The 14,219-nt window shown below is 40.9% G+C and overlaps 1 protein-coding gene and 1 long non-coding RNA gene across 6 annotated transcripts in view; one reads left to right on the top strand and one right to left on the bottom strand.

The window, feature by feature from the left end:
• Positions 1–609, bottom strand: part of TBC1D32 (TBC1 domain family member 32) — a 95,843-nt gene extending 95,234 nt beyond the window's left edge. For all 5 annotated transcript variants that reach the window (XR_013540643.1, XR_013540644.1, XM_020794087.3 and 2 more), the window contains exon 1: positions 160–609. Coding sequence is in view for 3 of the 5 variants with exons in the window: in XM_020794087.3 (XP_020649746.3) it covers positions 160–207 (48 nt within the window). In the remaining 2 variants the exon portion in view is untranslated. The remainder of the gene's footprint in view (positions 1–159) is intronic.
• Positions 610–875: 266 nt separating this feature from the next.
• Positions 876–2,206, top strand: LOC140706583 (uncharacterized). The gene is made up of 2 exons (XR_012086306.2): positions 876–1,432; positions 1,941–2,206. It is a non-coding gene; the product is annotated as an uncharacterized LOC140706583 (long non-coding RNA).
• The last annotated feature ends 12,013 nt before the right edge of the window (positions 2,207–14,219 follow it).

Genomic DNA, 14,219 nt, shown 5'->3' with positions numbered 1-14,219 from the left:
ATTATTAAATTGAATACATCCCACGCGGGGGAGAGAACCCAAGGAAAGGATTAAGGCTGTGATAGCTGTGTACTGTACGGGGTTACACGCGGAAACCGAGCCCCGGTGCTCCAGGAGAGTAAAAACGCCCCCCCTCTCTCCCTCACCCCAACGGCTTACCGGAGCAGGGGAGGCCGCGGAGGAGGAGGAAGAGGCGTGCGCCGCCATCTTCTTCTCTAGGCCGGCGCTCCGGGGTTGCCAAGGCGCCGCAGCCTGGCGCCCCTCCAGAGCTCGTCAGGGGAGCGACCTCTCGCGTCATGAAGCCGGATCGCTCGCTCGCTCGCCGGCCCGCCCTTCTTGCTTCGACCCGGCGCCGTTTGCGTTGCTGTCTTCTTCACCCGAGTCCCGTAGGAGTCCACCGTTTTCTTTTTCGCCGGCCATTCCTATCTTTTGCTTTGAATCAGTTTGCTTTTCCGGCCGGAAAGCTTCCCCCACCCGTCTCCATCGCCCCGTCTGCCCAAGCGCGGCTGGCTGCCCTCTTAACGCCGCCGATGCCGGCTGCAAAGGGGTCCTTCGAGGACCCCTATGTTGTAGGGCTAGGGAAGAAGCTGAGTGCCTCTATTGCCTTGCTCCCTTTGGCTTGGGCTTCGATGGGGAGCTTGGGCTTGCTGGCAAAGGATGCTACTGAGTGAATTTAGAAGATGTAGCCGGCTTAGTCTGCACTAACATGTCAAGCAGAAACCACCTGCTATGTCTGAGGAAAGAAAGCTCTCACTAAAATGTACTTTTTGCCTAATGAGTGAAGACTGTGCTCACAAGCGGGAACCTACTAAGTGCGGCAAGACTGCTGGCATCCTCACGCAGTATTACATCTTAATATGTACAAATGCGGGGGGGGGTGATACCTTTAGAGACCACTGAAAAAAATTATACAGTCTGCAAGCTTTCGTGGATCAGGGCCATCCACTTTGTCAGGCTTATTCCAGTGTGAAGAACATCACTTGCCAAAACTTCATGGCGAGATGGGTCTTTCCAGGAAAGTTTTTCTTAAGATGTAAAGTCCAAATGTTCTTGGCAAGTTGGATTTGGCCAGGCACGTTTTTCTTAGATGTAAGTCAGGAAAGATGCAGGCTGCATCAGGGGTGCTGTTTTATAGTAAAGCTGAGGCAACTTTGGTTTGGGTATCGCACCCCAGATCTTCAAACAAAGAGGGGCAGACCTATGCATGTACAGTATGTTATAGATATGAAGCAGTATTGTAGCAGCTTGCGTTTCCTGGGTTTCCTTCTTGGGACTCTTTCTGTTAGTCCATTTCCCCCTTCACCCTTCTAATAAGCTTAACCAATGTTTCTTTAGGTAGAAATCCTGTTGGCTGTTACACTGGTGACAAGTTGCTGCTTGTATCCATCATGCGCCAATCATCTGAGTTGGTGTGCAGTGAGGGATAAACATTGTAACTCATTGATTAGTATCAATTCATGTTGGCAGTTCGTTTAATTGCATTTATGCTGGTGTAACTAATCTCTAAGATTCTGGCCTCTGTTATATATTATAATATGTTTAATTGCACTGTTAATTTTGTTTTTACTTTAATTTTTGGTTTGTAAACTGGTCAGATGGGAGGTATAGAAGTCAAATAAATAAATAAATAAATTCCTGTCCTTGCCAGTGCAATTCTTGATTACTAATTAATTATATGTTATCTTTCTTTACAATTTATTCCTTACAGTTACTAACATATATTTTCCCTAAATACTATTTCCCTCCAGTTCTTTCCCCCTAGAATTAATCTACTGTACTATTTAATTCACCTTAAATTACTTACTTTCAACATTTTTCAATTTATTCCTGCCAAGTCACAATGTTAATTCCCACCCTCTCATATCTCTATGAATCCACATATTTTATTCCTCCATTAACTCATTGGTGTTTTAACTCTGTGGTCATTTCTTGTACAGTAGGTGGAAATTTCCCTTTCTGCCACTCCGAGACACTAACAAGAATGGGTGTGAGTTATAACATATCCAGGTAATCTTGATTGTGACAAGTGGATTGAAGAAGGATGCACATCTGATAGATTTATAGCACAATGGAGTTTGGTCTTAAATATTGGAATACATATTTTTGTGATATGTGCATTCTTCTGTGTTTTCTTTACTATAACATTGTGGTGGAGTGTATATAGATATCAAATAGTGACATGAATAATAAAAAATCAAATCATAAAGTAGTTCATTTTGTTGTTTTTGTTTTGTTCTGTTAAATGTTGTTTGTCCTGTTAAAGATTTCTCAAATTGGAAAAAAAAGGAGCCATTTTGCATGGGAGAAAAGATACGGAGAAATAGTGGGGGGCTGGAATGTCAGTTCTTAGAGTCACTTGAAAATGCATCCCTGATGGATCCTGAAGCTGGAATGGTGACTCCAAGAATAAAATGGCTACTTGAACTGGAATGAGAAACCTGGAAAGGAAATTATAGTCTCTGGGAGCCAAATGACAACCCCTGAAAATAAAATGATAGAGCAAGTACTGGAAGAATAACTCTTGATAGTAGAATGAGAGGCCTAAGGCATTCTCTTGCAGTAGAATGACAAAGAACTGCAATGGTAGCCCTTGAAATAACAGCTTTTGAGATTTAAATAAATGTTTTCAAAGGTAAGTAAAGCTATAATATTTCCAGGGTCAGTGAGAAAATGGTCCTAAATTCCAAAATTGTTTTCTGCTTTCCTTCTTATACCACTTCTATTGAAATTTCATATTGATTGATTGATTTAAAATATTTTACCCCACCCTTCTCCTTAAGAAGGACCCAAGACAGCTAACATCATTAAAAGGCAATATTTAAAGCTAAAAACAGTAAGTATACAGTTACTAAAGGATCAAACAAATACCACAGTAAAAAAAAGCACCCAAAACACATTCAATGCAGAAAGGCAAAACCATCCATTTAAAAGACCCACTTAAGACAGTTAGTTATTAATGGAAAGCTTGTCTGAAGAGAAGTCTTTAGATTGAGGAGCTGAATAACTTTTGGGTGGGTTGTTAAGATACAAGTTGAATAGTGTGAGCGCCAATATGCAACCTTGATTTCTGGATCCGACTGGGTGCGGTAAACAAGTGTTTGTGAATTTGAAGCATTTCTTTTATCCTTATCTTTTTTCCTTATTCTTATCTATTATTTTTAGCAACATTTTCTCTTTGTCCTGGTTGACCAGGCTGAGACCCTGCAGAAAAAGCTATTGTAGCGTTCACACTTATTAGGTAACGTAGTTATGAATGTTCATGTTTTAGGCTAATGTTGCTGAGTGGTGGAGATGAGAGAAATGTAATAAAGAGGTGGAGTTAGAGAGCAGTCAGTCAGTAAGAGTCAGTCAGAGTGGAGAAGGAGAGTGTGGTATTTGGGAGATCCGAGGTGATTAGAGTGAAAAGAGAAAAAGAACTGTAATGAAAAATAAAACGTTGAGATTAATGATAATAGAAGTTACCTATGATTAATATTCAGATATCTGTATTCAATAAAAATGTTTATTTAAAATACAGTGAAGTTTGGACCTGCATCTTAATCTTTCCATACTTAATGTTGATTTAGTGATGAACTAGTGGCAGGAGGGTTAAAAGACGATTAGTTTGCCTTCGTGTGCTCTGTGTTTGGATGGTCAGGCAAGGGGCACGAGGGTGAACACCACAGCTGTCTTTTACCCAAGACTGAAGTGTAGGAAAGTTTGGAGGAGTTTACTCCTCAGAACATAAACAGCTTATTACCAGGACTCATTATTGGGGACTCAGCTTTCCTCTCAGCTTCTGCTACTGTTGTCACTCCAGCCTTTTGCTATGGAGGTTTAGCAAACAGAAGAGCTTGGGAAGCGTACTTTCTGTTCCTATTAAGGTGGTAATTCAGAATCTCTAGATCGGCTATGGCAAACCTATGGCACACGTGCCACAGCTGGCACGCAAAGCCCTCTCTGCGGGCACACGAGCCATAAGTTGCCCTATCAGTACTCCCCCACACACCCCGCAGCCAAACCTGAGGCGGTGGCTGCAGCCACAGTGCTGGTGCCCCGACAGGCAGTGGGCCAGGATCCGGAGCAGCTGGCACTGGTGGCAAATCTGAAGTGAGGTTTCAAGGGACCTTTGTGCCTGGGATTCCCCCTCTGCTGCTACTTCTGGTTCTGTTGCCCGCCACCTGCTGGGTTTGTTTTGTTTGGTTGTTTGTTTTTCAGTTTGGGCACTTGGGCCCAAAAAGGTTCATTGTCACTGCTCTAGATCCTGTATTTTGTATCCAGTATTAATCCTGTATCTCCAATCTGAACTTACAGAGAATCTACTGAGAATGGAGCAGTCTATTTTCTGTATTGATGAAACACCTGATCAAATACAGTACTTGATCTTATTCAATCTCCCCCAGTGCTACAACAGGTGTTAAGATGTCCTTCTATGACCATTACCCCAGTGATTGAGTTTAGAACAAAGAGAAAGAAAAGTGAAACCTTGGATCACTCACTAAAGGACAAATTCCTGAGTAGTAAGAATGACATTAAAACTCTAAGAACAAGGAGACAAACCAAGATGACAGACTACATCTAGAGGCAAAAATCAGATCACTCAGGAAGGCTAAGCAATTCATTAATTGATCTACCAAATTCAGTCACTGAGCAGAGGCACCTCCTGGATCTCAGTCACTTGAACAGCCTCCTAAGTGAGTACAGTGGTGCCTTGACTTACAACAGTCTTGACTTGCAACCAATTTGAGTTACAACCAGCTCCAGTCGCAACATTTTGCTTTGACTTGCAACCGGCACTTTGAGATACAACCAGAAAAAATACCTATTTTCCCCATTGTTCCCTCCATCCTTTTCTGCCCATTTTTTAACCTTAGAGGTCATTTTAGGTTTAAAAAAATGTTCCTCCCTAGCCTAGTGGACGGATTAACCATTTTTTCATTAGTCCCTATTTTTAGTTCCTGCTGGAATGGGTTTGTTGTTGTTGTTTTAGACTCCAAGCTCTTCCCCGCCCCCAATTGTCTTCTCTCTCTCTCTCTATCCTCTCTCTTTTTGTGCCTAAAAGCACAAACCTTTGTTTGAGGGATCTATGTACTCCAGTGATTAAACCAGTAAACATGCACTATAATCCAAGATGGTAAGGTGTGAATTTAAGATACAGCAGGAGGGAAAGCCTGCCCAAATAACTAGGTCTTGAGTTTGCTTCTGAAGACACCCAGAGAGGGAGCCAGGTGGATCTCCACAGGCAAGTTGTTCCAGAGATGAGGTATTCAATGTATTCCTATGGGAAATGGTGCTTTGAGTTACAACCAACTTGAGTTATAGCCATCATCCCGGAACAAATTAAGTTTGCAACTCAAGGCACCACTATACTTTGGCAAGCTGCAAACAGAATATTTTACATCTCCGGTATGCAATAGGAGCACTCCTGCAGTTACTCCTGTAGACTTGTCTGCCAATCACAACAATACTCATCCTGAATATCCAACAAAGCTCACCACATTCAGGGAGAACATAGTTAAGGAGTTGATGGACCTGAGGACAACCACATCTAATATTGCCCAAAGTAATCAAGTCCCTATTCCACCTTAAGGAGGCACTTTTTCATCTCCGAACACCCTACTGGAAATTAGAGACTCACTAAAGGAAATAAAAGGTCTTTTAGGGCGGTTGGTTGATCTAATGGAGGACAGGGTTATTTCTTCTTTAGCCACTCCCCCTGAACATACTTGAACATCTAATCTACCATTGTGGGCAGAAGCAGATGAAAACTTTAATTTATCATCTGATACCATCCAGAAAATCGCCAGCCTCACTTATGAAGAGCTCCTGTCCTGTGTCTCCCTGACAATCCAAGGGCAGGCCTTTCCCATCAGTCAGGTCTCAAACAAAATGAATGTGGCTTTACTGTCTCAAACCTCCACACAAGAATTCACCTCAAATTCTCTCAAAAGAAACACCAGCAAGGAATTGGCAAAGCCCAAAACAAAAAAAATCACCAAAGTTTCAAATAAACAAAAGTCTGCAAAACTCACAACACAACTGAACACCAAGCTCAACAAGTTCAATAAAGATAAGAAGTGTCCTACCAAAAAAAGGGTGGAAAATGCCTTGTAACATGACCTACAGAATAGAAACAATCAAGTCACTTGGAGGCAAGGAAAAGGAAAGACAAATGAAGCATCTGCAAAAGAAGGAAACCAACCACGTACTCTGGAAAAAGGAGGAAAGACAAAACGCCAGTAACAGAGAAGTGGGAAGCTTCTGCCAGAAAATAGAATCAAGTTATTAAACAGTCATCAAAGATGCCATTGTCAGATGTACACCCTTCATTTAATAGCCACATGGAGTCGTCATCAGGAAAGACGGTCAACAATGTAGTAATTGATGACATTGAGCACTGAGGACAAATGTACCTGGCATTTTACCTACTGACCAAACAAATGCCCTGGAGAGCCAGCAAGCAGTTTAAATCCCCACCTGATAATACCTAGCTGGCTGCCCCAGCCAACCCACTTGCTCAGTTCTGCAATATTACAGCTACAGTCTATGTTCAGGACCCAAAAGACAGCCTCCACTTCAAGGGCTGGTTATCTGAAAATCCTTTCTTGGAACATAGCTGGCTGGGACTCCAGACTGAATGACCTGGGTATATTCGATTGTCTCTCATGACATAATCGCTTTCCAAGAAACCTGGAGTAGAGGTGACATCACTTTGAATGGTTACTTAATGTTTAACAGTCCTGCACCCCCTATAATGAGAAGGGTTGTCCAAAGGCGAGGTTGGCCTTAATGTTTTCTACCACCCTGAGGGCTCGGGTGAAATGGCTCCCACCTAGTGATAAAGCTACCATTGCAGGGCTAATAGTCACCCGGATGAACTCTTATTTGTTTATTAACATTTATATTCCCCACTCTTCTTCCAAAGGTCAAACAACCAAAATATGGAACCAATTGGAGTGCTATATTACTTTTTGAGAATCCCTAGCACCTAAGGTACATGTAATACTTATGGGAGATCTGAATGCAAGGATTGGGCCAAATAATTATATCTTTTGCTCCTCCAGTCTTCAGGATGTGCTTCTAGTAGAGTCCTATACCTTGAGGAATTATAGACTATCAAAAGATTTGAAAACCAATTACAGTGGATTATGCTTGCCTCAGATGGCTGTACGTCTTTCTCTTCATATTATTGGCAATGATTTGTTTGATAACTGTGCAGAATTTACTTTCGTTTCAGGGAGAGGAAGTAGTGTAGTAGATTATGTGTTAATTTCCCCATCTTTAGCCAATTTGGTTAAGGGATTCAAAGCTGAACAAAAATTAGAAAGTGATCATCTACCCTTATTGTTAATTCTGTCACTCTCAAATATGATACATCTCCCCCCTGAGCCAGATATAGATGACAATGTCCTATCCGTACGTTATAAATGTTTAATATGGACAGACAAAGTAAATGCTAATGTTTCCAATTTCTTAAATTCCTCATTTGGTGAGAACTTAAGAAATGTAATAATGGCACACATGGAATCTACTACTACCTCAGTTGTCTTAAATTATAACTCGCTAGTCTTAAAAATGTGTTCTGTTCTAACCCCAGAACAACTTTACTTTCATAGATAATTGGACAAGTTCACCCCTAAGTGGTTTGACAAGGGTTGCTTATTAAAGAAAAATTAACTCAGAGAAATTTACAAGCAGTACAGGAAGAAGAATCTATCAGTTCTTCCTTAGGAGTATTATATAGTTAAAAATCAATACAAAGCTCTGATTGTCCAGAAAAAGAAACAATCAACTCAGAAACAGTGGAATGTTGTGTTAGACTCTGTACTGAACAAAGATTCCAAACTATTCTGGGCCTTGGTGTCTGGGGCACTATCTGCCTGCTCAGGAACAGGTCACTGTAGCATTCCACCGCAAATATGGGGGAAGGCATTTTAATCAGCTATTTGAGGAGGCCAAACCTATCCAAATAGTTAATATTTCATGGTGAGATTTAAACAAACTCCCATATTGGGATCCAGTCAGTGAAAATGAAATAAGGCCATTAATAGCCTGTTTAAAATCTGGGAAGGCACCAGGCCTGGATCTAATTCCATCAGAGTCCTAAAAGTCTAATGCAGACTAGTGCCCCCCTGCCCTTTTAGCTCAGTAAACAAAATTTAAAAATAATAAATGGTAGATTACTCCTAGACAGAGATCCCAGAGTATAACAGTCAAAAGGCATTATGCACCAATTCCATCTTTATCACCTTAGCATATTTTCTGGTTTGTTTTAAGAGTTGGTGGGAAAACATAGCAAGGTAACATATGGAATACAGCAACATCTTGCAGCTCCCTATAAAATTTCATGAATATGACAGAACAAATACTAAGTAAAAAATAAATTGTACCATCTCACCATTCTAAAAAGTAAGATAGTTATGGTTCAACTTAGTGCTTTGGTAATGTCCTGGTCCATTTTATGCAAAGCATGTGAGGCTCCTGGCCAGAGAAGCTCAAATGAGGATCGGCAGCAGGAGCAGGTACTAAAGGGCAGAGATCCAAAGTCACAGTCTAATACCACTCCAAAGTCAAAGCCAAGTCAATCTTTTTCCCAGTCCACAAGCAGAATCCAAAGGTGTAGTTTAAACATAGCAGGAGTCAGGCATAGTCCAGAAATCTGAAACAAGGGGTCCAGAAACACAGAAAAACAGATATAGAAACTAATAGGCACATCTCCAGTGGCTTCCAATATCAACTGAGGGTTTTTTATAGCTGGACTGATGGAGCCCATTGAACACTCGGCTGCAGATGTTCAGACAGCAAGGTGAAGCACTCAACTCCAGGACTTGGTACTTTGGTCTCTGTGAGAACCTGTTCCTGAGGAGGCTCTTTCTGTTGATGAGTCCTTCTCCAGAGCAAAACATTTTGCCTTGGGGCTTCAAGTCAGGCTCATGTCTTCAGCTTTCTCCATTCATTTGGACTGGATGGGGTCCCACCTCATCCTCGTCCTTTGACTTTGCCCCTACATGCTAGTCATCCACAGGTGTGGGCTCCTGGCTTCCTGAAGGACAGGAACCAGCAGGGCCGGGCAGTTCTTTTTTCCTACTGGGTTCTCTTGTGTTAGATTTGTGCTTGCAGGAGGTCTCTGCCAGGTATAGCAAAAATAGCAACTAAAGAAACTTCCTGGAAGATAGCTTATGGAGATAAAAACAGCATTGTTAAATATCCTTGTCCTAACTTCTACTACTTGTTTGCTTTTTTGGTTTTACATCACTGTATTGTATTGTGGTGGTCTTGAAGGAGGTCTACCAGGGTTTCACATTTCCCTGAACTGTTGAAAAAAGTTTTTACTACTTACAAATAAGACCTGGGATCTGGAAATGTAAAACATGCATGCACACCATCATTAGAAGTATGTTAAATGAATCCTCAAGGAGATTGTTTCCTTCTTATAAGTGATGATAACTATGAGTAGTAGTGTGACAAAATACTGTTGTATCATTAATATTAATAGAGGGGGCACATTTTAGCAGATGGCTGCTCTAAATAATATAGAGATGCATCACAAGTAATAAGCAATGTAGTTAATTATGAGGATGAGCATGTATTATGCATGATTCCTGCTATGCAAAGATAATATATTCTAAATATGTGTTCATTTACAGAGATTTTTCCTATTCTCATGTTCCTCAAAGGCTAATAGTATTTCTAAGTACACATAAGATGAGCATGTTCTCATTATATCCAAATAGGCTGGATGTGTTTCCATTGCATATCTCTGTGGCTGTAATATAATGGTTGCATTGCAAGACAGTAAGGTGGGACCCAAACTCCAATCTGGTAGTTCAGAAAAATGCTTCATTCGATTGAGAATTATTTGGAAGCTCCTGATCTGACTTGGTTCAAGCCTAAAGATTTGTTATCTTCAGATCTTTGTTGGCTACCATGAGAAATCCACAAAGAGCTTCTTCTCTCCCCACTCCCACCAGAAATGGATGATATTTTTGAAGGTACAGGAGATTTTTCTGAGGAAATGAGGCATGCCAAATATCAGAGAAATAGCAGCAGAGCTTTTGATGCTCGAACTGCCACAAATAGTTCAGCCATTTGTGCCAGTTCATTTTCCCAGCAGAACAGGTGTTTGGTGCTTCCCAGCCCCGCCTTCTCGGGGAGGCAGGGCAGGGAAGCTTGGCTGCTGCCTCTGAGTGGGCGCCTACTGGAGGAGGCAGAGCTGGGATGTGCCAAACACTTGTTTGGCTGAAAAACAAACCAGCATGAGCCACCGGACCAGCGGTTCATGCTAATCTCTATGCTAGACACTTTTGCTTTTCCTTCCAGAAGAAAGTAACTATAACTCCCCCGTTTTCAAACAGAATTAGATGACATTTGCCAGCAAAGTTGCACTTTCTTGGGTGGCAAGAGTGGCAAAATATGAGACAAACAAGTTTTTGTGGGGGTGTTCAAAATAAATCTTTATAATAGGTCCCTTACTGTTTGATGGGTCCTGTGAAAAACCACTCATTGGGAAAAATCCTTTTGACATACATTTATTCAGTGGAAGCTAGTGGTAAAATGTAATTTAAATCAATTGAAAGCTTCCTACCCTCCCATTTTGGGTTCTGAGACTCACTAGGTTCCCTTTTGTCCTGGTGAAGCCTTTGAAACTCTTAGGATGAGGTAAAGGTAAAGGTTCTCCTTGACATTTAGTCCAGTCGTGTCTGACTCTAGGGTGCTGTGCTCATCCCCGTCTCCAAGCCAAAGAGCCAGCGCTTGTCCATAGACAGTTTCCATGGTCACGTGGCCAGCGCAACGAGACACAGAACACTGTTATCTTCCCACCATAGTGGTACCTATTTATCTACTTGCATTTTTACATGCTTTTGAACTGCCAAGTTGGCAGAAGCTGGGACAAGTGATGGGAGCTCACTCCCTTGTATGGATTTGATCTGCTGGTCTTCTGACCTTGTAGCACAGAGGTTTCTGTGATTTAACCCACAGTGCCACCATGTCCCTGCATTAGGATGAGAGGGAGCCTTTAATCACCAAAAATCATGGCTGGATCACCCTTGGTGTGATCAAGACCTCCATTGGTGATCCAGTGGTGATTTTTGGTAACTAACAGTTCTCCCCTCCACCCTGCAAAGCTCTCAAAGGATACCTCATGGCAAAAGTGAGCCATAGGAAATAAATACTTACCTTTTCCTACATCCTCAGACTCATTCTCCCATTCTGGTTTCTGTTACCATTGGATGTACCACTTCCTTGTGTTTCCACCTTAAGAAAAATCCCATGTCTCCTTGGAGAATTTCAGAACCTTTCCAAAGCAGCCTGATTTGATTGGACTCAATCAAATCCAATGAACATCCCATATTCTAAAATTCAGTTAATCCCAATGATTCCTAAATCTGTTGAATTACATTGGTCACTAACTTCAGAATTTATATCCTAAGGTATTAATTAACTCTTCTGAAACGTCCATTAACATCTTAATATTTTTCTCCCCCCCCCCCTTTCTATTGCTCAGTGGCTTTCATCTTTAGCTACATGAATCACACATTGAAAAACAGAGAAATGTAGAAAGATGGTCTCTTTGCAGGTTAGAGACAGTCAGACCTAATGTTTTATGTCATCTTGTTTAGTCATTGCTCTGAAAAGTGCCTGCAGATGATGTGAGCAATGTGGGAAACATATTCTTTACTGCTTGATCAATTTGTCGTCTGGCCACAAAATATAGTTTAAATTTAAAATTTAATAAATTTGGGAAGGTCTAGTAGCTTTTTTAAAAAGTGAGCTGAAAGGATCCTGGCTCCTTCACCTCCTGTCTCCTGAATTTATTGAAATTCTGTGTGTGTTTCTTTCATTTTGCTACTTTGTTTCCTATTATATCATTGAATAATTATCTTGCTAGTGTATTTCACTCATTATTCTTCTGTTGATGCACCTTACGGTGTAGTTGGATATTAGATTGCATATAACTCAGATATTAGATTGGGTATAACTCAGAGTATAATACCAAGCCACTGATTTTCATCACTTTAACAGATGCCTGCATTGTGTGTCAAAAGAGTTATAAACAAAATGTAGCAAATTGCTATTTTTCTTTTTTAACATTAACTGAAGGAAGAACACAACACAACAAATATGCTCATTAATAAGAAATATACTACCCATAGATCACAGTAGGAACTAGAGGCAATAAAATTCTTGATTTCCCTATCCTGTATGGGTGTTTTTAGGAGAAGTTTAAACTGATTGAATCATATCATACCGGTACTATTCATCATAAAATAAATAAAATAAAACAAATTATATTACCTTGTTTTCAAAAAGTCACTAAGATACAATCAGGAAACTATTGAATAGTTTGTATTTAGACAAATTTCTAAAGAATTTTGTCTTATCAAAAACAAGTCATAGCTTATGGCTCCCACTAGTTGTGGGCCAGGCAAGCCAGAGTAGGTTTAGATGTCACAATAGACAAATGGAAGATTCCTTTGTTTGTTTGTTCGATCAATCGTTCCTTCATTCTTTCAATCAATCGACCGATTGATTTTTTTTAATCTAATGGCCAGCCCATTACTCAGGGAGGCTTACATCACAAATATCTGTGGTTTGTACAGCCCAATTGTAGCAGAGTGATTGAGCTGCAAGCATGGGTATGCTGTGCTTAATAAGTCAAATTCCTGAACACTGTTTTAAGATGATGTGCAAATCAGGCCATTATGTTATGTATCATATTACTTCTGATGAGTCACACACTACTGAGCAGCAATTGATTTAATCACTTACCTGAAGCATCTCAGCACCTATCTAGAACTGTATGTGTGTACCAGCATATGTTGTGTTTCCAAGGTGTCACTTGCACTACTTGAAACAAAAATTGCAATTTAAAGGACCGAATGAAAAGCACAGCTGGTCATACTGAGTTGGCCATTATGACTCTTCAAACGAGGAAGATGGCCTGCTCTTTTCTTCGAGCTGCTTTTGTGTAGCCTCTCTCGCACAATATGGGTATTAAAGAACTAAGAGTCTGATTCACAAGCAGGGAATGATAATAGTAACTGGTAGTTTTCTTTTATTCTTGAGCTCTTTGAAGGGCTATGCAAATCTGTTCTCTGAATTTGCTCCATCTTCCATCAGGTGAAAATACACAGCTGAACAAAACACACACATGGACACACATGCACACATACACTCCAAATTACACCGGGACAGTGTAATGAGACCTGTTAATAACTATTTCCAGATTCAGGGTGGAATCCACTATAGTGGGCTTCTGCACAACAGGACTTTTAAGGCTATTAGAATCATAGAAAAGTGAAGTTGGAAGGGGCCTACAAGGCCATCAAGTCCTATCCCCTGCTCAATGCAGGAATCCAATCATAGCATATCTGCCAGGTGCTTATCTAAGTTCTTCTTGAATGCCTCCAGTGTTGGAGCACTCACCAACTCCTGAGGTAACTGGTTCCACTGTTGTACTGCTCTAACAGGAAGTTTTTCCTGATAGTCAGCCAAATTCTGGCTTCTTCTAACTCCAGCCCATTGTTGTGTGTTCTGCACTCTGGGATGATTTAGAACAGATCCTGCCCTTCCTCTGTATGACAGCCTTTCAAATATTTGAAAAGTGCTATCACATCACCCCTCAGACTTCTTTTCTCAAGGTTAAACATGCCCAGTTCTTTCAGCCTTTCCTCATAAGGCTTGGTTTCCAGCCCCCTGATCATCCTTGTTGCCCTCCTCTGAACTTGCTCCAATTTGTTAGCATCCTTCTTAAAGTGTGGTGTCCAGAACTGGACACAATACTCAAGGTGAGACCTAATTATTGCTGAATAGAGGGGGACTAGCTCCTCACAGGATTTAAAAACTATACTTCTATTAATGCAGCCTAAAATAGCATTTGCCTTTTTTGTAGCCACATCACACTGTTGGCTCATATTTAGCTTGTGGCCTACAACAATTACAAGATTGTTCTCACTTGTAGTTTTGTTGAGCCAGGTATTCCCCCATCTTGTAACTGTGCGATTGGTTTCTTTTTCCAAAGTGCAGCACTTTGCACTTGTCCCTGTTGAATTTCATTCTGTTGCTTTTGGCCCAGTGCCCCATCCTATCAAGGTCATTTTGAATTTTGTTTCTGTCTTCTAGGGTATTAGCTATTCCACCCAATTTGGTATCATCCACAAATTTGAGAAGCATTCCCTGCACTCCCTCATCCAAGTCATTAATAAAAATATTCTTTCTTCCTTCTTGTTCCTAACATT

Source organism: Pogona vitticeps, chromosome 1 (assembly GCF_051106095.1).
Source record: "Pogona vitticeps strain Pit_001003342236 chromosome 1, PviZW2.1, whole genome shotgun sequence".
Taxonomy (NCBI): Eukaryota; Metazoa; Chordata; class Lepidosauria; order Squamata; family Agamidae; genus Pogona; species Pogona vitticeps.
The sequence above is the reverse complement of the archived record's forward strand: the minus strand, read 5'-3'. Positions and strand labels throughout refer to the sequence as shown.